Below are 25,000 nucleotides of genomic sequence, written 5' to 3'. Positions count from 1 at the left end.
CTGGAGGAAGTCTTAGATTAATTCCTGAAGGAGTTTCTGGAAGAATTCCTGAAGGAATCCCAAGAAGAGTTCTCGGAGGCATTTTCAAAATAATCCTGGAAGTTGTTCCGGAAAGAATCACAGAAGGAATTCCAAGACGAAACCATGGAGGAATCTAGGGGAAATTTGTGAAGAAACCCCATGATGAGTCCCGGAAGCAATCGTATGAGAAATTCCTTAGGGAAGCTCACGAGCGCTTTCTTAACGAATTCCTGGAAGAATTTTCGTAGGAAACCCTGGATAAAAATTCAAAGAAATCCACGTCTGCAGTAGTTTCTGGACGAATTATTGAAGGAAATGGACTCCCAACGGATTTTTTTAAAAAAAATTCCTGGATTAATTTTTGAATTATCTTTAGTCAAATTTTCTGAAACAATTTCTGGAAGTCTGGCCAAAGTCTACGCTCCATACAAATTTCGAAAATTTTGTATGAGCAAAAGTCTACGAGGGCGAAGGGGGTCTGAGATGGATGAAAAAAAAATCTACGTTGTTTATGGACAGCGCCTTGTCGGTCTGAATTCCGCCTGGCCAACTTAAGCGTTTAAGTTTCCTATGATGATCTTGACGTCGTGTTTTGGGCAGCTATCGAACTCGCGTTCGAGCTGCGCGTAGAATCCGTCCTTGTCAACATCAGTGCTTCCAGAGGGGAACGGGACATTTGGCAATACGGTCATTTGGCATAATCGAAATGCATCCTTCTTTGTTATGCCAAGTGACCTTATGCCAAACGGCCTTCCAGAGTTTATGCTGGGCACGTTTATTAGGATTATTATTATACCAAATCATTGAATATTTCCAAAGAAATGTTTATCAATTTTATTTCAAACATTATCATATAGTAAATGTTGGCAAATACCATCTGTAGGCAAAGTGTTGCGGATGATTCGACCTTGGTTTATTGAACGTTGCTTAGGGATTAAAGCACACTAATTGTGAAAATTTAGCTCTGTGGCCGTCTTGCCCCGATGGGGTGGCCATCTTGCCCCATATGGCAAAAATTCTATGTCGAAAGTAACATTTTTCAAATGAATTTATTTTGCATTCGTAGTACAAAATAAAATGCTTTTTTGTGTTAATAAGATAGAAAAGACATGAAACAAGGGGGATCAATGTTAAATAGCCATATTCTAATGAAAATATATGCTTCCTAGGCGCCTACACTTAGGGAGGCCATCTTGCCCCTGAACCCCCTATGCTAAAGTCGAAGAACCGACACTTGACTCTCAACTTTCACATTCTTTCGTTGATCGGACACCAATCGATCATGCGCTCCTGCATATCGCACATCACAATAAAAGCTGTGCCCAGCTCGCGCGTATTGTCGCAGCTCTGGTAGAATGTATGGTTACCTCTAAACGTTCGCATTCGCACCGTTCATCTTGTCCAACACACTACCTACAGCGCTACACCAACTCCTAGGGATCGCATGGTAAGAGGCTAAAAGGGCCTTACAAGAGGTCTGAATCGCATTGCTACCCTTTCCCGTGCCAACGGGCAAAGATAACATTCAGTAAAGAATCAAAGATAGTCCGACGACTATACTGCCGTGAATCGCATATTTGTCCCATTTGCATAGGAAATCCAGCAAAGATGGGACTGCGATTCACGGCAGTATAGCTGTTTGCAGTTAACCCTTTAACGCTCATGGTGTCTGTAGAGCACCATCGCGTTTTGGCGAATCCGACCTAAACCTGTTCACTTCAATATGTTATAAAAGCGTTTGGTAAGAGGTTATAAGCTTATTAGAGTACTTGTACACTCTAACTATTGGTTCAATAGTGAAAATATTGATAAACAATTAAAAACTTTGTTTTACGATTCCGATAAATTGAAGTGATTCCTAACAACTTTTGTTCGAGCACTTTTTATTCAAAGCATTTCTTAGCATTCAAAACTTTGAAAGAAGTTGTAGGCGGGAAGGGGTTAAGAAGTACATTAGAACTTAGAACACTAGGAGGATTGTAAGCGATAAGCTTAGCAGGACGTGTTTCAGGGGAGAAGGATTCGGCGTAGATTCATCGGAGCAAACTGTAGCCTAACAAGCGCCACCTTCGATACTGGTATTACAACAATCAAGTTAAAAAGATAGTATCCACTCACCTAAATTGAAGCTAGACTGTTGTTTCTTTTTCTTCTTAAGCAGCTGCTCCAGCTGCGTGTTCAGATACTCCTCCTCCGAGTCCTCGGTGTCGGTTGTGCTCGAGTCCGAACTCATCGAAATGTCCTCGTCGCGCAGCCCGTGGCCCGCTTTGTTCGGATTGTTCTTCTTCGGTGGTTCCCACTGCGGAATGCGATCTTTAACGTGGTAGTAGTACAGCCGACCCCGTTCATCAATGGCAAATTTCCACAGCGGAGGCAAATCCATTTGGGGAAGTTCGTAGTCCTCCGGATTGGTCGGCATGGGTGGCGGCTGGATCTTCAGGTACATGTGACTGGGCGGTCTCGGGAGCGGGCGATCGTCGGCGGCGAAATACTCACCGGTGGCAGGATTCATTTTGGCCGGCACGTCCAGCGGATTGGTGTGGTGCGGATTGAGGCCGAACTTGAGGCAGTTGGTTTCGTGCTGCATCCAGAGTTCCTTGTTGCGCCGTTCGGCTTCCTCGTGGGCAACTTTCATCTCGAACAGCTGGCGACGTTGCTGTTTGGAGAGGTAGTCCATCGGACTGGCAGTGTTTAGTGGTCGCTTCATTTTAGGGAAGTTGAGCAGTTCCCGGTCGTCCATCGATTTGCGTCGTTTGAGTTCCCGCGAGCGATCGAAGAACCGACTGGATAAATGCCGTTGTGAGGATGTGTCATCGTCGCCGAGACCCAGGGCTTTGTACCGTAAATCGGCTTCACGTTCGTGTACCTTCATCTGTTCGATTCGTTCCTTTTTCGGGATCCGGAAGACTTCCTTCAGGTTGATCCAACTGATGAACAGCTTGCAGGAGAGAATGCGGATTTGCGTTCCGAGGCGCTTCTCTTCGGGGGCATTTTCGTCTTCCGGTTCCGGGATTTTGATGGATTCGATCAAGCTAACCGTCGAAGGAACGGTGGTGATTGGCTCCGGGGCTGCTGGAGCGGAAGGTTTCTCCTTATCCGAACCATCTTTCTCCGAGCAGGTGCTGCTGATGATCTCCTTCAGCTTTCCCAGATCAGCAATTTTCAACAGTTCTGGCATGTTTTTCAGCACTTCAGCACTGCCGACCACTTCCTGTTTCTTGGCATCGGAACTGGTGTTGCTGTCGCTTCCTGCCCCGTTGCTATCACTGGGAGAACTACTGCTGGATTCCTTCTCTTTCTCCGGTTCTTTTGGCTTCTCCTTGGCCTTCTCGATTTTGGCCCACTTCTCGATCGTTTGAAGGATCTTGCTGTCCTTCAGCATGGTTTTGTTCGGAATGGGTAAGCGATCCAACGTGTCCAGGATCTGGATGCGGAATTTGAGATCTTCAATGGATTCGGTGGACTCGCAGATCCATCCGTAAAGCAGGCGCAAACCGTGGTAATCCAGGAACAGCCGTCGACATGGTAGTTCGCCACTTTGCAGGATCGTCAGCAGTCTGCTTCGGGATTTGATATCCTTGGCGCGGACCATCAGACGGGACAGTTTCAGTGTCTGCGCTTGGTTCTTCAGGCCAGTCTTGAGAAGGTGATTGATCTCCTGCTCCAGATCCGGATCTTCGTGAATTTGTATGCGACGTTTTTTGGGACGCTCGATGCGTTTCCGTACCTTCTTGGGCTTGGGTTCCGGTGGTTTATCAAGCGACGGTTCTACTTTTATCGGCTTGGTAGCGTCCGGTTCTCCTTCTACCAGTGGTTTTGCTTGCTCGTCCAGTATCTTCGGTTCTTCGGGTTTAAGGACTTCCACTAACGTTTCCGTAGCCGCCGCAGCCGGAACAGCTGATGGGACTTCCGGTTTCACTTCCTCCTCTTCCTCTTCGCTCTCTTCAACCTCTTCTTCGTCTTCGTATTCCGACTCGCCATCGCTGCCTGGATCTCCACCAATCCAGCCGGTACAGTTTTCCGCCTCGCAATAGCATTTCTGCGCCCTCCGACCGTACCGCTGAAACTGGTAATCAAAGGTGATCTCCTCCCCGGGCATTATGTACTTGGTGCAGAAGAACCCGATCCGCAGTTCCCCGTTGACGGTCCACTTCTGGGTTTCCGCGTTCGGGTCGCACGAGTGGTTGATGAACCGAGAGATATTTCCCTTCGTGGTGGCATCAATAATGGCATCGCTTCTCAGCGCCATGAAGTAGTAGTGTTGATTCTTCTCCTTGGAGTACAACTCAGCTCGTTCGTCGAATTGCTCGCTGTTCAAAACTTCTCCGACGTACTCCATGATAAAGTCGCCTGGGACAATCTCGGTACTCGCCTGAATACCGAAACCCTTCTTCTCCGTTCGGAACACTTGGCAGTTGGAGTATTCCAACTTTTGGAAGCGCTTGTTGGTACACCTTTCGCCAATGATACAACGCGATCCACACTCGATCATCAGCAGTCTGTTCAGACAATCCTCGCCACATCCCAGCTCTCCTCGGTCGATTTCCTCCCCTGTCAGAAAACAGTCGCAGGTCATTTTCTTCGCCTCCTTACTGATGACCTTATCGCAGTGGTACATGTTCTCCCGAATAGTTTCAAACCGGCTCAGTTTGTCCTCCATATCCCGCAGATATTCCTCCGACAGTTCGATGTTGGTCACATAAGCGTCCTGCTCGCTGGAGGCCGACACATCCATTCCCGACGAAACATCCCCAGCGGAAATGACGTTGAAGTTTCCGGTGATGGCATCCTTTACGACCTTCGAGTCTATTCCCAGCGAGATGGTGGTCTTTTTGAACAGTTTGTCCCGATCCTTGACCAACCCGTGACCACTGGTTCGTTGCTTCTGGGAGCTGATCGTCTTGATGCGCGACGATCGCCGAATGTTGGCATCGTCCTGCGGTTCCGATTTCGCATCTTTCTGTCCTTCTGCTGTGGTGGAACTGTTGTTGGAATTAGAATCTTCGTTGGACTCCTGGGACGCAGGGGGTGAAGTTGGCGATTCTGTCTCACCCACAGGCTGCTCTCCCATTTGGTCTTCCTCCTCATCCTCCACTTTGAGAACTTCCTCCGCTGGTTTGTCCTCGCAGATGGAAATATTTTGGAATTCTTTGAGGGCCACTTCCGGGCGGGGTCCTGAAATTTGCACGCTGGCATCGAAAGCGTCGGAGATTTCCTGGACATCGGGAACTTCCGGGACAGTGGTGGGTTCTTCTTTCGGGGTCAGAGTAGGGGATTGGGAGACGAGGGATTCCTGAGAAGAGCTGATTATGGGAAGCTCTTCATCGTTTTGGTACATTTTCCGCGATGCTTTAGTAACGATTCGAGGAAGCTCTGGCGGCGGCGGCGGTGGTGGTGGTTCTTCTTTCACAACAGGTTTAACGTCCGACACATCTTTCACTGGAACTTCGACCACGGGTTTCGGTTGTTCAGTCTGCGTCGGCTTCACCTCAACTGGGAGTGGAGGAAGCTCCACCGGTTTATCCTTGGGTTTTTCCTTTTCCTTGGGCCTGTCGTCCTTCAAACTCTTTCGGGACTTCGAACTGCTGGAAGATTCTCGCTTTGAGCTGCTGGATGACTCCTTGGAGGACTTCTTCGTAGAACTAACCTTGCTGGGAACTGGAGAACAATCCGTAGAACGGCTCTTCTCTTTCAATTCCTTTCCCTTAAGGTCAGTGCTGCTGCTGCTGCTCCTGTGTTTCTTCTTCGTCTCCGACTCGCTGCTGCGACTTTTGCCATGTTTGTCCGACTTGCGGGACGACTTGTCCGTCTCCTTTGACGATCGTTTGGATTCCTCGGCCGGCTTCGGCTTTGCAGTGGGGTCCAGTGCACCGAGTTCGCTCTCAAAGCACTTTTTCGTCTTATCGCTCGGCGGCTTCGTGGGCACTGGCGTCGGTGGTTTTATTACAGAAACGTCCTTCTTTTCCGTCTCGGATGGTTTCTTCTCAGTAACTTCTGGTATTGTGCGCTTCTTCTCCGCCTCAACCGATTTCTTCTCGCTATATTCCGATGGTCGACGCTTCTTTTCCACTTGTGGCCGCTTCTCGCTCTCGGACCGGCGATCTTTCTTTTCCGTTTTATCGGAGGAACGCTTCCGATCTTTGTCCTTGTCGCGATCCTTCTTACTACTACTACTACTGGAGCGGCTTTTTGATGGCTCTCTGTCTCGCCTATCTCTCGAGGAATGCTCCCGATCGCGACTCTTGGACGACTTCTTCGAATCCTTACGAGACTCGCGGCGACTTTCTTTCGGAGATTTCTTCTGCTCCTTCGATGTTTTTGAGGTAGTTTCCACTTTAGGAGCTGCTAGCTTTTCCGCTGAAGACTCTTCCTTTATTGTTACATGTGCTTCTTCCTTGGTTGACTCCTTTTCTGGTTCGGGCGGAACTACTTCCTTCACTTCCGGTACAACTGGTTCACCCTTTTCAACCTTAGCAGGATCTTCAACCTTTTCTTTGACCATCTCTGGTTCTTTCTCAGCTTGTTGAACGGGTTCTACCGTCGACTTTCTGGAACTGTGCGTAGATTTCCTGCGCTCCGATATAGACTTCCTTCTCGATTCTTTCTTTGGAGATTTTGTCGGCAGTTCTACCGGTTCTTGTATTGCAGTCGGAATCGGAGTCACTTCTTCAGGCTCTACCTTCACATCGGAAACTTCCTGTTCAACAGCAACTTCCGGCTCCACTTTCGTCGGAACACTGCTTTCTACGTCCGTAACATCACATATAACGGGAGCATCTACCTCCATTTCACCGGAAGCCACATCCTCCACGGCATCTGGAACAGGCACTGGGACCTCTTTATCCTCTGGTTCATCCTCCTCATCAACTGGCTTGCTCGCTTCCGCCGTCTCTTCACTAACGCTCGGGCCCGTATCTCGTCGGCTTCGTCCTCTGCGTGGCCCGTCCGCCGGAGTAGGTCTAGTACCACCACGAATGCGCCGTTTTCTGAACGGTTTCGGAGTAATGGGAATTACCGGAGTTTGAAGCTGTTCATCGTTTATAATTTCATCTGCCTGAAGGACAATTTCAATAGCATCATCCAACACATCCTCATTTTCAGCAGTCGTATCGACTGTAACTTCCATTGGTTCTACCGGTTCTTCAACCGTAAGCGGCGGTTCTTCTTTCGCTGGAATCTTCTCTTCCACAATTGCCGGTGCTTTTACTTCCGGAGATAAGTCGATTATCTTGGCCGGAACCGCTACTGCCGCCGTGCTTCTTGTCGTTTTGTATGATCTTCTGATGAACATTGATCCCGCCGGTCGCACCGGTTCTTCCTGTACCGGAATAACCGGCTGCGGTGCAGTCATCGTCTTCCCGGATCGTCCCTTTCTTTTCCTCGCAACCACCTCCAACGATTTGTCCTCGATCCCGGAAGTATCCTCCTCGGAAGGTTGCGCCCAGTGCAACGATCGGAATGACATCATCGACGACAGCGAGGTGGACGAAGGTCCCGCTGCCAGATTGTCGAGTTCTTCGTCCGGCCATCCGCAGAACTCCTCCGGCGAAGGACTGCCAAACCCATAAAGATCTTCATCCGAGAAATAACTGCTGTCAAAGTTGCAGGTCAATGTCGAATCGTTTGGATCTTCCGCTGAGGACAGTGTAATGCTGTCAATCGCCCAATCCATGGACGCCGCCTCCCCTGCGTTCGACCTGGTCTTTTTCCTGCGGAATCTGCTGTCGCGAGGAACGGGAGTGCATGATCGCGTCGTTCTCAACCTGCTTTCGTGCTCGTCCTCCGATTTGTCTTTCTTCTTGTTCCCGTAGGTTCGCAGCGGAGTATTGCGCATAGCTGGGGGCGATTCGGGGGCCAAATCCTCGCTCGAGGATACCACTTCCGGTTCCTTCGTGGGCTGACTTTTCCTACCGCCACCGTTGCTGCGTGCCAACTTAATGTCCGCGTATGGCACCTGAGACGATGGCAGAGGCGCGTCTACCACAAAGTCGCGATACTTGTTCGTTACTTTGACTTGCCGCTTGGATTTGCGAGTACCGATCAGGTCGGTTTTCGAAACGCTTTCACCTTCGTTTTCCGGTTGGACTGAAGGTGTACTACCGCTTCCAGTGCTGGATGATTCATCTTCATCGGATTTTTTGTCGATCTGGAAAAAGAAACAAAATGACTGTTTCAATGTAATGTTCAAACAAAGAGTTGTGGATGATGAAAACAGTATAAGCACCTACCTGAATTAAATCCTCTTTCGATTCCTTATCAATCTCCATCTTGGTGTCCTTTGAATCTTCCTGCTCCTCTTCCATCGCCATCGTTGTTGATTCGGACACTTCCGAGGGTGCCTTATTACTTCCTTCGTGCGACTTGGAGTCTTCATCAACAATCTCGATCAGTTCAACTAGGCCATCGTCATTGGAATCTTCCTTCTCCTCGCCAGCCGACGATGACGCTTGACTTCTTTGCTGACTACGAGTGGCCCGTGGTTGCCCAATTGATTTCTGAAATAACGGACTCCGTTTCATTGCGATTCCGCACCACCCAAATCTATGCCAACTCACCTTTCTTCCCCGTGCACCCTTACGGGCACTTCCAGGTCCCGTCGAAGGCCCTGCGCTTATTCCCTCCATAGGTAGCTTTTCCAACACCACAGAAGCCCTCAACTTTGGGGACAAAGTTAATTCCTCTATGTTAACACTTGTCCCACCACCGTCACCCCTATCTTCCACAGGGGTGGCTCCCGCTGTTGCAACATCACCCTCCTCAGTGGGTGGCGGAGCCTCACCTTTGTTATCACTACTGTCACCACTGCTACTGCTGCTGCTGCTGCTGCCACTCGCCAGGGTGGAGTTTTTCACCGCAGCCGATGTGCGTGTCGTTCGAACCATTTTCAGCAAAACTTATCACCCATCGGTCAACGGCCACCGGTACTCACGTTCGATGGTAAAATCCGACTCAATTTAGCCCGATTGAAAGGTGAAAAACCGAATTATAAATCTCAAATTGACCAGAAGGTGCTTTCCAGCAAGCACAAATATGGCGGACGTCGTTGTTCACTTCCTTAGCGGGAGTTTTCCTTTACCCGGCATTTCGCGTGCACCAACACCAAGGAACGTGCCAATGATGCGAATTGCGTGGATAGGGGAGAAAACAAACGTAAACAAACTACCCGGTACGCAGGGATGCCAGATGTGAAGACATGTCTTCAATTTGAAGACATTTGAACTTCTGTGAAGACATTTATTTTTGTGAAGACATATTGAAGACATTTCAAATTATGTGAAGACTTTTGAAGACATTTGAAAGCTAAAAAATAATATTTATATTGTTGATCCAACCCAATAATTCAATTCTTGGAACAATTTCAGATAAAATGCGTTTCAATTTATGATGATAAAAATTTACAGATTCCTAATTTTTCAGTCTTTATATTGGTAAAAATTTGGTGCAGTTTTTAGTTAAAATACGATTCAAATATATCTAACACAATTTCTTAGGAATTTTAGGATATATCCTGATCCTGATTTATTGAAATAATTTTAAATCAGGAATTATATAAAGAAAAACAAGGAAACAACCAACACATTCCATGAATACTTCAAGATATCTTCCAGAACAATCAAATATTTGCAAATATTATTTCTAATTTCATTCAAGAATCATCAAAGATTCTGAAAGACGTTATATTTATAATTTTTTGAGTCTCCTCGAGAAATTCATCTGGGTATTCTCCCCTAGTTTTTTTAAACCTCCAAATGCAGAGGTACTTTCTGAAAGTATTACCACAGAGAACAGACATTTAAGCTCGAACAAAAACACGTCGAAATCGTGTGTAAAGGATTTAATTGTACCTCAACGCCACCAACGGAGACTGCTCCACTTATAAACTCGATTTGACCCCACGATGGCAGTGTTCATCGTTAAAATACACTAGCCCACAAAGTGACACGAGGGCCAAACAGCCAAAAACGGCGAGCACTGGAAACAAAAATGACAACACAACAATGCAAGTGATGGGACGCTAGCGCCACGCAACGGGAGCATAACCACATACTCTGATATGACCTTTACAAAGTTTTACACAATGCAGAAAGCAAAGATAGACGTCTGTTCTCTGTGGTATTACCGATGTTTTTTTTTTTCGAAAATCCTCATCGAAACTTTGTTTAAATCTCAAACAGAGCTACGTCCAGAATTTCTGCAGATTTTTTAGATGATTTGTCCAAGAGAGCTTGTTAAGATTTCTCTATGGGAATCTCTCCAGAAGTTCCACAGGAATTCCTTAAGGATTTCATAAGGAATTCCAATTGAAATTTATTCGAGAGTTTTTCTGGAATTCTTTCAGGTGTTCCTCGGAACTTCCACCAGAAGCTCCCCACAAATTCCGCCTGGAATCCCTTCGGGAGTTTCTTGGGAATCCCTCTAGATGATCCTCAGAAATTCCTCCAGGAGTTCCTAGAAAATTCCTCTAGGAGTTCTGAATTCCTCTAGAAATTCCTCGAGAACTACAGGAATTCCTCAAGAATTCATCCAGGATTTCATCAGGAATTCATCCTGGAGTTCCTTAGAAACTCCTCCTGGAGCTCCCCAGGCATTTTTCAGGAGTTCTTCAGGAGTTTCTTTAAGGGTTTCTTGGAAATTCCTCCAGGAGTTTGCCGAAAATTTCCTCAGGAGTGCCTTGGGAATTCCTCTAGGATATCCTCTGGAATTCCTGCAGGAGTTCCTAGGAAATTCCTCCATGTATTCCTCGGAATTCCTCTAGGAGCTCGGGAATTCCTTCTGAAGTTCCTCGAGATTTGCTCCAGATGTTCTTCTGGAATTTCTCGGGTAGTCTTCTTGGAGTTCCTCGGAAGTAGCCTCACGAATTTCTCGGAAATTCTTCCAGGAGTACCTTGGAAATTTCTTCAAGAGATTCTCTCGTATACATCTAGAAGTTCCTCACAAAGTCCTCCTGGAGTTGCCAAAAAATCAGTAGTTCCTCTCACAAGTTCCTCGTTGATTCCTCTAAAAGTTCCTCATTAATTTCTCCTTGGAGGAATTCCCGAGGAAGTCCTGCAGAAACTCCCGAGGAACTGCTTGAGGAATCCCCGACTATCTCAAGGTGGAATTGCCGAGGATCTCCTGGAGGAATTCTCCAGGAAGTTCAGAAGAAATTCACAAGGATGTCCTGGATGAATTGCCGAAGAACTTGTGGAGAAATATCCGAGGATTTCCTGGAGGAATTCCCGAAGAACTTCTGGACGAGTTCCCGAAGAAGTCCTGCAGGAATTCCCAAATAACTGCTAGAAGTGCTGCGTGAATCTCTTGTAGGAATTCCCGAGGATCTCTGGGAAGAGTTCTTAAGGATCCCTGGGAAGAAATCCCGAGATACACCTGGAGAAGTACCTGTAGAACTCCTGGAAGAATTCCCGAGGATCTCCTGGAAAAATTCCCGAGAAACTTCTGGAGGAATTCCCGAGAAACTCATGGAGGAATTTCTAAGGAAATCCAGGATGAATTCCCAAGGATCTTCGGAAGGAATTTCCGGATTTTTTTTGTAGAACTCTTGGAAATAAATCCAAGGATTCCGTCTTCTTGAGGAATTTCGGGAAAACCCGGGAATTATTCGAGGGAAATTGGGAGAGAACCATGCATTATTGCTGGGGGACTTCTTGAAGAACACTTGAAGTGACTTTCATGGAAGTTGTGGAGGGAATCTTCGAATAATTTATGGAGTTATTTCCTATCAAATCATGGAGAAATTGCCTGGGTTATCCTGGAGGAATTCTGCTACAAAAGCTGTAGGAATTCTTCGGAAGCTTCTTAAGGAATGTCCATGGTATTCGTGAGGAAGCCATGGAGGAAGTCCTGGGAAACTTCAGTAGAAATTCTCGGAGACTCCAGGAGAAATTTACCTAGAAACTTTGAAAGAAATTTCCGAGGTTCTGTTGGAGAATGTCTAAAGAGCACTTAGACTAATTTTTGGGAAACTTCATGAAGACTTCCCGGTGAACTGAGTTAATTCTTGGGAAGCTCCATGAGGAATCACAAAAAAAAACTGCATGAACCCCAGAAGAAGCTATTGAAGAGATTCCAGACTCCTGGAGGAATAGCAACTCCTTGAAGAATTTTAAAAGAAACTCCTTGTGGAATCTAAGCAGCTATGAAGATAATATTTTTTTTAAGTTCATTAACATAAACGGTAAATTACATCATGTCGGCGTAGTTTGAACGCCTTTCTTGATATAGAATGTCATTACCAAGGTCATCACGCTATATTACTTGATTTGATATAAATAGAGCGCAGTGTAAACAATGCATAAATTTTGATTTTAAGCATTAATTTTATAACAAAGCCACAATAAATATAGAGTGTGAAGACATGTGAAGACATTTTAGCGTGCCTTGGAAAGACATTTGAAAATTTCACCTGGCATCCCTGCCGGTACGTAAAACAGAGAAACACGCGCTGAAATCGAGAGTAATTCACGAGCAGGTCGTTTCTGACAAAATGTGTACCAGTGCCCATGAGCGTACGAGCAATTTAAAAAAAATGTGTGTTTCCAACAGTCATGTGCGGCATGGATGTTTACTAAAAATGTGCAGGCCGAACACATTTTTGAGCGTAGCCGTTTTTGCGTGTACAACGGTACACAGTGTCAAGAAAATTCTAACAAGACTATCTCAAGTTATCGTGTATTTTTTTACGTGTAAATTGCCTTTTGTGTAATGTCGTTTTCGTTTTTGCGGTGGTGCTACACCGGTGCAGCACTTTTTCTGCACCACGCATGATAGTGTAGCACTCAAAAAATCGGGAGTGTAGCTGGTGCACACCGTGTCCACCAATCAGCGTTTGCAAAGATGTCAATATTTTGGTGTTTATACACGCACACCAATGCAACTGCATCGAAAATGTTCGTTTATTCAGCAAAAAGTGTAGCACGAAGCGGTGTAAACGAAAACGACATAAATTATATTTAGCATGTTACACCGATCTGACAGGAAAAGGACTAAAAATAAATATAGCACTCAAAAAATCGGGAGTGTAGCTGCCCGCATAGTTGAGAACAAAAAGCGAATATCTAAGATGTTGTCCACAACCATTTGCGACTACACCTGAACAATATGACATGTTACCCACAATGACTTCAAATGGTAGAGTTAGTATATTGTAGTATACCACTTGGCAAATTGTAATGGGCTATTTCACAATATGACGAATTGTTAGGTTACAATAAAAAATCAGCTTTTTTCTCGAACAAAATTTTCGCAATACAATAAGCCAAGTTGTTGTCATATTGTTCATTTTTCGCAACGAGAACTGGACATCAAATTGTTGCAATATGGTGGAACTAATAAGTTAAACGATATTGTTTATTTATTGTATAATATGTTGAAATGAACAGCATGGTTTATTGCTGCATTTTAAAAATCAGCTTTTTTCTCGAACAAAATTTTCGCAATACAATAAGCCAAGTTTTTGTCATATTGTTCATTTTTCGCAACGAGAACTGCACATCAAATTGTTGCAATATGGTGGAACTAATAAGTTAAACGATATTGTTTATTTATTGTATAATATGTTGAAATGAACAGCATGGTTTATTGCTGCATTTTAAAATTAAAACAATTGAATCAATCAATTTGCTATTTTCTAGTAACAGCTTTCGCAAGTTAAACGATTTTCTTGTCGATTTACAAAAATATGAACTTTTTTAGATGATTTTCATACCAGCAAAAATGCTTTATCGTTAATCGCCAAGAAAACCCTTTTGCCTCTGGAAGCAGTTACAAGCAAATAGCAAATCGATCCTGAAAATAAAAATGTTAATATTGTCATTAGATATCAGTTTATTTTGAGCAAATGTGTTTAATAAAAAAAATTGTGGTAAATCACTAAATTTAACGATTTTTTGCGCAAATGTTCGCCCCGATAGCGTTCTGCATTTGGTCGCGGATGGCGCACTGTTGATTTTCGGATCGGATGCAATCTGCAGCACTCCTTGAGGTGGCTCTTCTTGGCCACTTCGTGTCTTGGCACATCATCGCCTCTTCAACCAGCTGCAAGTTACCTACATCGAGAAGTTTCACTACCGGTTAAACCCGTTCTCTTTCTCCTCTATTCTGGGGCCTTTTCGCCCGGATCCGCATCGTCCTCCAACTCGTCCACACTGTCAGTTTCAAGCTTCTCCTTCTTGCCCGGTCCTCGTTCGACCGGATCGACACGTTTGCCCTGTTCCTTCTCATCGTCTTCCGGAAGAACCGCTGACGATTTCTCTAACCTGCAATAAAAAAAGCAGACGGTTGGACAACATTTCCTTTCTTTCATCTAATTCAGAAAAACAACCTTTACTCACCTTCAAGATTCCGTATTTCCAGTGCGGGCTGTGATGTCCCAGGAATAATCAGGGGAATAATTGGGTTCTTTAGGGGTATCCGGATTATTTCATAATCGGATTCTCCGCCCAAAAATTAGTCGAAATCCAAAATTTCATAATTTTTGGAGTCCGGGAACTATTTTTAAAATGCATTTAAAGTTTGTATGGGGAAAATTTTTTGTTCGGGTCGAACTGTCACTTTAACGATTGAACTGTCATTCTATCCACGAAAATTAACATTGTTTTGTTGATTTAACCATCAAAACAAAGGTGTTGGAATCCAATAAAATCACGTTATACTCAGAAAAATGAGCTCTTTCGATTAGGCTATAGAAAACAGCAATATTTTATTCACTAAACAACCCAATTGCCGGCCAGATTTGCACCGGAAAACTTTCGAAGATGCGATTTGGCCGATAAGCGGTAGCGGTTTTTTTTTTGCTTTTTTTACTCTGGCTCCAGCGTAAACAAAACTAGCGTAACATTTAATAAAGGGCTATCTCAAAAAGACCCTCGAAATATTTTTTTCGATTTATTCATTAAACTTATCAAATTTTTCAACATATTTTCGAGTATCCACAATTCAGATAACACAACCTTAAACCATTTAAATAAAAATTTGCCAAAAATTATGGATGGATGAAAAATATTGATTCGCATTTACTTTCTCGAAACGTTGGGGATTTCAGGATACACTAAACTGAAATATTATGCATGAAACGGTGCTGAGAGCCAAGCTTTTTTTACAAAGGCACCGCTCACACATATTAATGAATGCAACTATTTACCAAACTGTTGTGAAAATGTTATATATTGTAAAATAAACATGTATGTGTGTGTTGCACAAAGACGAAAACCAACCATGTCACATAAGGTAATCTTATATTGCCACCATTTTGTACGAGTTCAAGTCCCCATATTATTTGACAATGCATAGATTCCATAGCATATTGTAACAATTTGGTATGATTTGTACAAATTGCTGTTTACTGTAGCTAGCTTCAGGTTCTTTATCATTCAACATAGAATGAACTACTTATGATAAAGTAACCCCTATAGTTGGAGGAAATTTACTGTTTGGAATGCATGGCAAATTGTATTTTGCTATGCGGGTGGTGCACACCGTGTCCACCAATCAGCGTTTGCAAAGATGTCAATATTTTGGTGTTTATACACGCACACCAATGCAACTGCATCGAAAATGTTCGTTTATTCAGCAAAAAGTGTAGCACGAAGCGGTGTAAACGAAAACGACATAAATTATATTTAGCATGTTACACCGAACTGACAGGAAAAGGACTAAAAATAAATTACGTATTGGGTACCGAGGATTGATCACAATCTGCGAACTTGACTGCAGAAAAAAAATGCGACCATGACGCCGCTGCTTGAATCTACATAGGAATCACAGTTAACAGGTCGCTCAACAGGTCCTAAGTTTCAAATCGAACGCCTGAACCAGGGGGAGCGACACTAGTTTTGCCAAGCCAAAAAACCTCAAAAAAAGTTGAAAAAAGCCCAAAAAAGTCGCTAAAACCCTCAAAAGTTTTGCGGGTTTTACCGGATTTTTTTCGACTTTTTTCGGCTTTTTTTGGGGTTTTTTAGGGTTGGCAAAACTAGTGTCGCTCCCCCCGGCCTGAACTGTTGTTTTTGCAGTCAGTTACGCTCTACTAACAAATTCAAGCATAATTTTTCAAATCGACGTATCTAACTTTTTCACTGAGCTGAGTAAATTGATGGTCAATGTTGACGACCATTTCACTAAAATAGTTTTTTATAAAAAGACTTTTCATAAGTTTTTTCGTGCTTAACATCACCAGGGATATAGCACGCACTAGGTAAGAAACAAAACCTACTCATTCCATATTGAGGGATTTACACAAAAGTGCACGCGGCCTATCGCTTCCGAAAGGTACAGCCGCGGTTTGCACTCCCAGTTTACTTCATCCTTATGGGAAATAACATTGCGGCGTTTCCTACGGTGCGGCTGTTCCTTTCGAAAACGATAGACCGCGTGAACTTTTGTGCAAAGCCCCTTTTTTGAAACATTTCAACGACCGCGCGGTGTTTACGTTTCAAGAAATCTGACAATATCATTTTCACAATGAATTTTGACAAAAATACACATACACCGGGTTGGTTAGAGATACGTCATGCCAGATACGTCGCTTTTGTATGGTGCTACCCAAGTAACCACGAAGCCGTATATAAGTGCATCAATTTTGCCATATATTTATATTTAAAACTGTGTATATAATGCTGCATTACTTTAAACACCTCATTGAAGCAATATTAAAGTCGAAAAGGGCCCCACTAAAATCAAATTAGTGCCACATATTGCAGCACGTTGACAGCCATTGCTAAAGCATCATAAATGCATGTGCTGTACATTTGCATTTGCATATGCTTAATACGTGCAACACGAAAAAACCAAAACAAAAATCTATTTTTAGCACCGTTTCGTTATCGACGGCACTGATGCCCCCCACACATGAATGTTTACCATCATTTTTTTGTTGCCGAGTCGGGAGTCGAACCAGAAGTGTTGAAGACCGCTAGATGAGTTCCATACGTGCTGGCGCCTCGGGCCGTTTCTGCTGCAGTGAAAACAACAGATATTTCATTAACTAAAAGGAAACTGTTCTTCTGTCTCAATCATTGCAGTAGAGGGCAAAACCACTATGTCATATGTAATAGAATACAGTATTCTTTATCACATTCTGATAAATTACTGATAAATACATAATGCATGTTAGAAGATATTTAATCAATATAAGAAAATTAAAACCTCGTTTAAAACACCCTTCGCACACTGCTCATATGCTAATTGTGATTTCCATCATTATTGGCATGTGATAGCAGCCTACAGAATAGGTCATCTCTAAAAATGTTTAGCTGTCGTTGATCGGTGGCTCAAACGGGGATTAAGTTGGTCGGGAGTCGAATCAGAAATGTTGAAGACCGCTAGAGTTGACCGTAAAGTTGTTCAATCTTCCTGATTTCATTTGTTTACCATTAGAGTCAAGCTTTTATAATTGTATTGTTAGAGCAAACTTTGCTAGTTTGTACATTGCATTTATTCAGTTTTTGAAGTGTTGAGTTATTGAATTATCTTATATCACCTTTTATTGAACCCTAATGTAAAGAAAAATGCAATGCATCATTACATTGATAATGCCAATCTAAAGGATTATTGCATGACAAGTGTGGAATTACTGCATTTAGCATTGCAAAGGTTGATATTCAGTTTAATTCGTGCAATGATATAATGCTTGTGGTTACTTGGGTATAGTTTGGTGTATCTGTTACTTTTGATTTTGGCTAGATACGTCGTTTGGTTTTCTCATATATCAAAACAGTGTATCTATCAGTAAAGTTGTAAACATCAAAATATAGTTAGATACGTCGTTTCGAAAAATATGCTTAGTTAAACAAATTAAGCAATAAATCATCAAACAGTGATGTGGATTCTTCAATTTGCTTTATGAATCATGCATGCAGCAGTTAACCCGGATTTGTTTACATTCTCGAGTTACGTCGGATTGAAAAGTTATGCTTGAATTGCTTTGGAAAATAAGGCAATCCATGACGACTTTTCGCGATGGGAGTGACAGCTAAAAAATGTAAACATAGTGTGAGTACAACTTAACAAAGTTTCGTCAAGTGTCGTCGGTGCTTAACAAATTCCTTTGTGTTCAACTGTCACCCCGATCATCGGATGTCAAATATACATGGTAAACAAAAAAAATCAGCTGATCGCATCTGTCTCATGGATTGCCTTATGAGCCTCTGCACGAATCTGGCGTACTGCTCACTCCCACAGAAAATTTGAAAACAGTTCGCACAGTAAAAGTCAAATTTGACTTTTACTGTGCGCGCTGTTTTCAAATTTTCTGTGGGAGTGAGCATAGGACAGGGCAAATTCGTGCAGAGGCTCATTGAGTTGTCCAAAAAAAGTCTCACGAAACCTACTGCAAGCCTATCCATATACGTGAGAACAAAAGATGTTTACAAAGTTCTTACAGATAGATTAACACGGGAAATCTGAACACAAACCACTACCACATAGGAATATGGATTGGTCAATTGGTGGCAAATTTTCATTACCGGGGTTGCACACAGTAAAACGTCAAAAGCCACGTGATTGGACCACCCTGACGAAGAACTGCAACGAAAATCAACCCGAAAGCAGAAACCAAACAAAACAACTGCATTTCCCCCGCTGCCGACACTACCCCTCGACCAAAAATTGTCAACGTCTTTCCACGCTCCTTCGCGATTCATGTTTTTCTGGCTTTTGTTTCGTAAGCAGCCAGCGAGCGATTGAATCGAACTTTGCTGGCGTGCGTGCGCGACGGCGACGACGACGTCGACGGAGACGATTACGCTGACATAAAAGTGGGACAAACTTGAAGTGATCCAAAAAAAAAATCTAACGTTTGTGGCCTTTTTCGAGTGCTTCTTCGGTCGCAAAGTGAAAGTTTTCCAAGTGCTTCGGGTGGCGCTAGCGGAAGGTCAGGTTTTCCGGCTGGGAAGCGGTGATTTTTTTCCGCGATTGCAAACCTGCCGCCTGACTCGGATGGTGACGTATAACCTAGAAAAGTGCTGCGTTTTCTGTTCCGTCGACGGAATTTTGGAGTACCGAGAAGGTATGGCCCACCGGAGCGAGTGGGGCAAGTGTTGAGCTGAAACGACTGTCCCTGAATCTGTAAGAGTGAAGGATCGTGACTTTTTCCGTCTCATCGCTGGAGGAAGGTCACGTCGTATAAGGTTGTGTTTGGTGTTTTATGTTTATTTTCTGAGCAGTCGGCGCAAGGTGCTAGCGAAATAAGAGGAAAATATAGGTCAGACTACAATTTGACCGAAGATGAGCGTCTCAAGGTTGCTTCCGTTTAATTTGACGACGTCACAAAAGGTAAGACGACAATGCAAGCATAATTTTTCAATCCGACGTAACTCGAGAATGTAAACAAATCCGGGTCAACTGCTGCATGCATGATTCATAAAGCAAACTGAAGAATCCACATCACTGTTTGATGATTTATTGCTTAATTTGTTTAACTAAGCATATTTTTCTAAACGACCTATCTAACTATTTTGATGTTTACAACTTTACTGATAGATACACCGTTTTGATATATGAGAAAACCAAACGACGTATCTAGCCAAAATCAAAAGTAACAGATACACCAAACTGGCACCATACAAAAGCGACGTATCTGGCATGACGTATCTCGAACCAACCCGGTGTATGTGTATTTTTGTCAAAATTCATTGTGAAAATGATATGGAATGAGTAGGTTTTGTTTCTTACCTAGTGCGTGCTATATCCCTGGTGATGTTAAGCACAAAAAAACTTATGAAAAGTCTTTTTATAAAAAACTATTTTAGTGAAATGGTCGTCAACATTGACCATGAATTTACTCAGATCAGTGAAAAAGTTAGATACGTCGATTTGAAAAATTATGCTTTACCCATTATGGGTAAATACATTGAGTAAACTAGGGTGAGTTGTGGTGAGTTGATCATTATTTGAACCAAAACGCAATAGGGAGGCTTTGCATTTGTTCAGCAGGGTGGTCCCAATTTCATGCTACTCTAAATAAAGTGTTCAGGCGCTATTTGTTGTGTTTCTTCAGGTTGTCTATCCATGAGGCAAAATAAAATTCCCTGAGTTTTCCAGGGTTTTAAATGTATTTAATTGAAAAATTAGTTCAATTTTAGAACTTTCCTATCCTCCTCAAAAACTATACAGAAATGTCCTCAAAGCTAAAGCTAACATTTTAGGAAAATTGGCGTAAGATTTTTCCTAAGTAGATTCTGTTCTGAGGTTTTTACGTATTTTATTATATATCTAAATAGTTTTTTCGGCGTTCTGGCGGGATTTCTGATATATGTTCCTGGGATTTTTACCACAGTTGTTCCTCCCAGGATTTCAGCAGGAGTTTTTCACGGGGGCTCTGCAAGAGTATGTACCCTCCGGGATTTCTCCCATAATTCCTCGCTGGATTCCTTCCAGAGATTCTGCAAACCTTTTCTCAAGCTTCTTCCAGGAGTTTGTCTAGTGATTTCTCTCGGGATTTTTGCAGAAGTTTTACGTGGGATTTCTTCCAGAGAGTTCTCCGATATTTCTCTTGGATTTCACCCTAGTTCCTTCGGGGATTTCTCTTAGAGGTTTTCAAAGTTCCTCCTTAAATTTCCCTAATATTTTCTCCTGGGATTACTCCTAGAACTTTTTTTTCCAAGATGTCCCAGTTTCTCTCAGAATTTCTTTCGAAGTTCATCCCGAGATTTCTCCAATAAGTTTTTTTCACAACATTTCAACGGAACTTCCTCAGATATTTCTCGATATTTTTTTACGGGAAATCTCGTAAGTTATCTTCGGAGACATTCCAAGAAAACTTTGTTGGAAAAATCCTGCAAGAGCTCCGGAAGCAACTCAAGCATAATTTTTCAAACCGACGTATCTAACTTTTTCACTGATCTGAGTAAATTCATGGTCAATGTTGACGACCATTTCACTAAAATAGTTTTTTATAAAAAGACTTTTCATAAGTTTTTTCGTGCTTAACATCACCAGGGATATAGCACGCACTAGGTAAGAAACAAAACCTACTCATTCCATATCATTTTCACAATGAATTTTGACAAAAATACACATACACCGGGTTGGTTAGAGATACGTCATGCCAGATACGTCGCTTTTGTATGGTGTCAGTTTGGTGTATCTGTTACTTTTGATTTTGACTAGATACGTCGTTTGGTTTTCTCATATATCAAAACGGTGTATCTATCAGTAAAGTTGTAAACATCAAAATAGTTAGATACGTAGTTTCGAAAAATATGCTTAGTTAAACAAATTAAGCAATAAATCATCAAACAGTGATGTGGATTCTTCAATTTGCTTTATGAATCATGCATGCAGCAGTAAACCCGGATTTGTTTACATTCTCGAGTTACGTCGGATTGAAAAGTTATGCTTGTAACTACTGAATAAAACCCAAACGGAGCATCCATAATCTCGGGACAATTTCTGGTAGGGATTCCGGGATGGGAGAAAATCAATAAAAAAAATGACAGGTGGATTACTGCAAGAAATCCGGTAAACAACTACGAAAAAAGCTTGGGAAAAGCTTTGAAATTACGGGAGGAGCTTCATGAGAAATACCAGCAGTAGCTTCTGCAGAGATCCCAGAAGACAGTCTAAAAAAATCTTAGGAGAAAGTCCAGGGTAAATTCAGAAAAACTATGAGAGGCATCCCAGGACCAACACCGGAAGGAATTTTCTGAGAGAAGTCCTGGGAGAAATTCCAAGAAAAATTTCGGGAGAAACTTCATAAGAAATGCCACGAGAGCCTTTATATCAAATTTCTGAAGAAATCCAAGGAAAAACTCGTGAAGAATTTACAGGAGAAACTTTGCAAGATGCCCCGTAAGGAATTCCTGCTGAAAATTGGTGAAACATTTATTAAAATTCTTTGAGGAGTTCAAAAAGAAATCCCAAGAATAACTCCTGCAGCAACGCTGGGAGAAATTCCAGGGAGATCTCATGGAGAAGTCCCAAGAGAAACACTTGAAAGGAATCGCTGCTTCAAGAAGAATCTATAGAAAAATTCTATCTCTAAGAATCCCGGAAACAAAAGTGTGAATCTTGGGATAATGCTGGCAGGTATCTGGAATAATCTCCAGGAGGTATTAAAAAAAATCAAGACAAATATCGTGAAAAATTACAAAAGGAATCATGTAGCAAAACTTGGGAGGCATTCCGTGAGATATTTCGGAAGAAATTCCTGGAAGAAACCCTTGGAAAAATCAGCATAATCTCCGAAAAGACATGGCGTCGGATCGGTCGACTCATTTCAGGCCCATTGACCATCGAAGCTTCAACAGCATCCGGGAAGCCACTGAAGTTGGAGCTTGAGTGTTCCTACGAGATTTCCATCAACGGAGTGACTGGATCAGTAGCTCGATTCTACACCGTGAAGCAACAACTCAAATCGACCAATTCAGTTTCCGACCGAAGTGGCCCGTGGCATACGCAATGTACATATAAGACCATCGACGAGGAGTTGGACCGCTTGAAGAAGGCTGGATTAATAACACCAGAGTGGGCAGCTCCAATCGTTGTGAGGAAAGCTAGCGGAGCAGTAAAGATTTACGGTGATTGGCCAACTGCAAGATGTTTATCTAAATTGATCTCTCCGACACTTTTCTTCAAGTGGAAGTGCAAGAAGAATCCCCCGATCAACACGCATAGGGGATTCTATCGTTACGACCGACTGCCGCTGAGGGTCAAGGCAGCATTTGGGGCATTTCAGAAGCTTGTAGACGCCATGTTGGGTACCTCGACGATGTGTTGGGGGAGTGGACGAAGAAGAAACATCGACGAAATCTTCAAAATGCCCTTCGTCGGATACATACTCATGTTGATGGCTTCATCATCAAGGCGGAGAAGTGCTCGTTTGGCCAGCAGCAAATCAAATACTCGGGACACTTCATCAATGAACATGGTTTACGATCCGATCCGGCCAAAATTGATGCGATCCATAATTAATATGTCAGCACCAATGGACATTTCTGGACTGCGTCCCTTCCTAGGGGCGATCAACTATTATGGGTAGTTTATCCCAAGCATGACAACGCTACGGTAACTATGTCGATGCAAGTGAAAAAGTTTATATGGACGTCCCAATGTCAGCACACATTCGAGAACTTCAAGAAAATCCTGTAGTCCGACTGGCTCCCACGATTTGATTTTGCGGCGTTGATTTCAGCTGAGCAAGCACATAGCCAGCCAGGTCGCGAAGGTCTCTCTAGATATGCGCTGTAACAAACTTCCATAAAATGGGTTTCGTCCGGAAATTCACGTTGTAGACGGATCACGCCCCAGCTCTTCGGACCTAAAAAGGGCATTGCGGTCTACACTACCAGTCGATTACAACGCTGGGCGCTACAATTGCTATTGTACGACTTCAAGATCGTCTACGCCAGTACGAATGAGTTCGGCAACGCAGATGTTCTGTCTCGGATGACTGAGACTGAGCAGTGAGTACCATGTCAAGCCGGAAGAGGATTTCGTTGTGGCCAATATTGTGTTGGAGAAGGACATCAAGGCCCTCGCTGTAAGCTTAATCGATGCGCTTCTGTTGAACTTCAAAATGATCCAGGAAGTAACACGCTACGATCCAGATCTCGGAAAACTCCACCGTTTCGTTCAAGAAGTTTGGCCACGATCACAATCAGCCATCACAAACCGAAAAATAAAGCTTTTCTATGATCGTCGAGAATCGTTGTCAACAGTACAAGGCGTCATGTTCGATGAACGTCTGTAATCGGGTTTCTGGGAACACTGTCGCCATCATCTCCACCGCGGTCATCTAGGAAAGCAGCGGATTGCCAGCGTAGCTATGGCTTTTGGCCAACTTTGGATGAGGACCCGTACAAAATGACGAGGGGTGATTCATACAAACAAACTTCAATTTCCCGGGCACTAAAATTCATGAAAATTTGGATTTCGGCCCAGTTTGGCGATGCAGGTGCTATAGAAGCCAATTTTGCCAACAATTCGATACTCCGAACGTAATCGTCGGAACAATTTGCGACTTTGTGGTCAGGCGGAATGGTTTGTGAACACATTGAAGAGGTCGTTGAGCAAAATCAACGAGAGGAAGCACATCTCCGAAACACTACAGACTATTCTCCAGATGTACAGGACAACCACTAGTTGTGTTCTGAATTGCAGGACGCTTACGCAACTTGGTTCGAACATGGAGACCGTTCTCGATTTCTCCTACACAACGACCAACCAAAGCCTGTGATTCGCAATCATCGCCAGGAGGAGCTCTTCAATCGCAAGCATAGTCCAGTGAGGGCCCATATACTGCCGTTATACGCATAATTGTCCCATGTTATATGGGATTCCCATATAACATGGGACAATCGGGCGTAGAACGGCAGTATAGCCGAGGCGGTAAACGCACGGGTATTCAGCATGACCATGCTGAGGGTGACGGGTTCGATTCCCGGTCGGTCCAGGATCTTTTCGTAAAGGAAATTTCCTTGACTTCCTTGGGCATAGAGTATCTTCGTGCCTGCCACACGATATACGCATGCAAAAATGGTCATTGGCAGAGGAAGCTCTCAGTTAATAACTGTGGAAGTGCTCATAGAACACTAAGCTGAGAAGCAGGCTTTGTCCCAATGAGGACGTTACGCCATGGAGAGAGAGAGAGTCCAGTTCCACGTGAATTCAACAAAGGTGGCGGGTTTCTTCTTCAAGGTCTACGCAAGCAACACGAAGTGGCAGTGGTCATTCGACATAATCATCGAAGTGAGCAAACGTGCCAACCGCAATGTGCTCTTGGATGACTGGAACGAACAGAAGAAGCTCCCTTAGTCATTCAAATCAACAGAAATAGGTACCCTAGTATCTTAGTAACTCTGGTAGACATGTTTCGACTGCAATCCACAAGAGCACCAGTGCAACATCATTTCGAAATAGATCCAATGCCTGGGAAACCAATTCGTCAATTTTGCCGATCGCAATCATAAGTGGTACTCGAAGAAACCCGGCAGCCAAAGATAGTTTGGCAATCGCTTGTTGCCAACAGGCGTTGAGTCCTCTGCAC

At 43.4% G+C, this 25,000-nt stretch overlaps 1 protein-coding gene and 2 long non-coding RNA genes across 3 annotated transcripts; all 3 read right to left on the bottom strand.

The window, feature by feature from the left end:
- Nucleotides 1–2,139: 2,139 nt before the first annotated feature.
- LOC109408612 (probable histone-lysine N-methyltransferase CG1716) lies at nt 2,140–9,115 on the bottom strand (the record flags this gene model as incomplete). Its single annotated transcript, XM_062843940.1, is given in 3 exon segments — nt 2,140–8,167; nt 8,250–8,516; nt 8,577–9,115. Coding segments are annotated over 3 exon segments (6,622 nt in total), but the record flags the coding sequence as incomplete, so codon positions are not given.
- A 4,712-nt stretch (nt 9,116–13,827) lies between these two features.
- On the bottom strand, nt 13,828–14,736 carry LOC134284737 (uncharacterized). Its single transcript, XR_009995909.1, has 2 exons — nt 14,352–14,736; nt 13,828–14,276 (listed from the first exon to the last, which is right to left on the bottom strand). It is a non-coding gene; the product is annotated as an uncharacterized LOC134284737 (long non-coding RNA).
- A 4,095-nt stretch (nt 14,737–18,831) lies between these two features.
- Nucleotides 18,832–24,974, bottom strand: LOC134284736 (uncharacterized). The gene is made up of 2 exons (XR_009995908.1): nt 19,687–24,974; nt 18,832–19,401 (listed from the first exon to the last, which is right to left on the bottom strand). It is a non-coding gene; the product is annotated as an uncharacterized LOC134284736 (long non-coding RNA).
- Nucleotides 24,975–25,000: the final 26 nt, after the last annotated feature.

Source organism: Aedes albopictus, unplaced genomic scaffold, assembly GCF_035046485.1.
Source record: "Aedes albopictus strain Foshan unplaced genomic scaffold, AalbF5 HiC_scaffold_658, whole genome shotgun sequence".
In the NCBI taxonomy this organism is placed as follows: Eukaryota; Metazoa; Arthropoda; class Insecta; order Diptera; family Culicidae; genus Aedes; species Aedes albopictus.
This window is presented reverse-complemented; position numbering and strand designations above follow the sequence as displayed.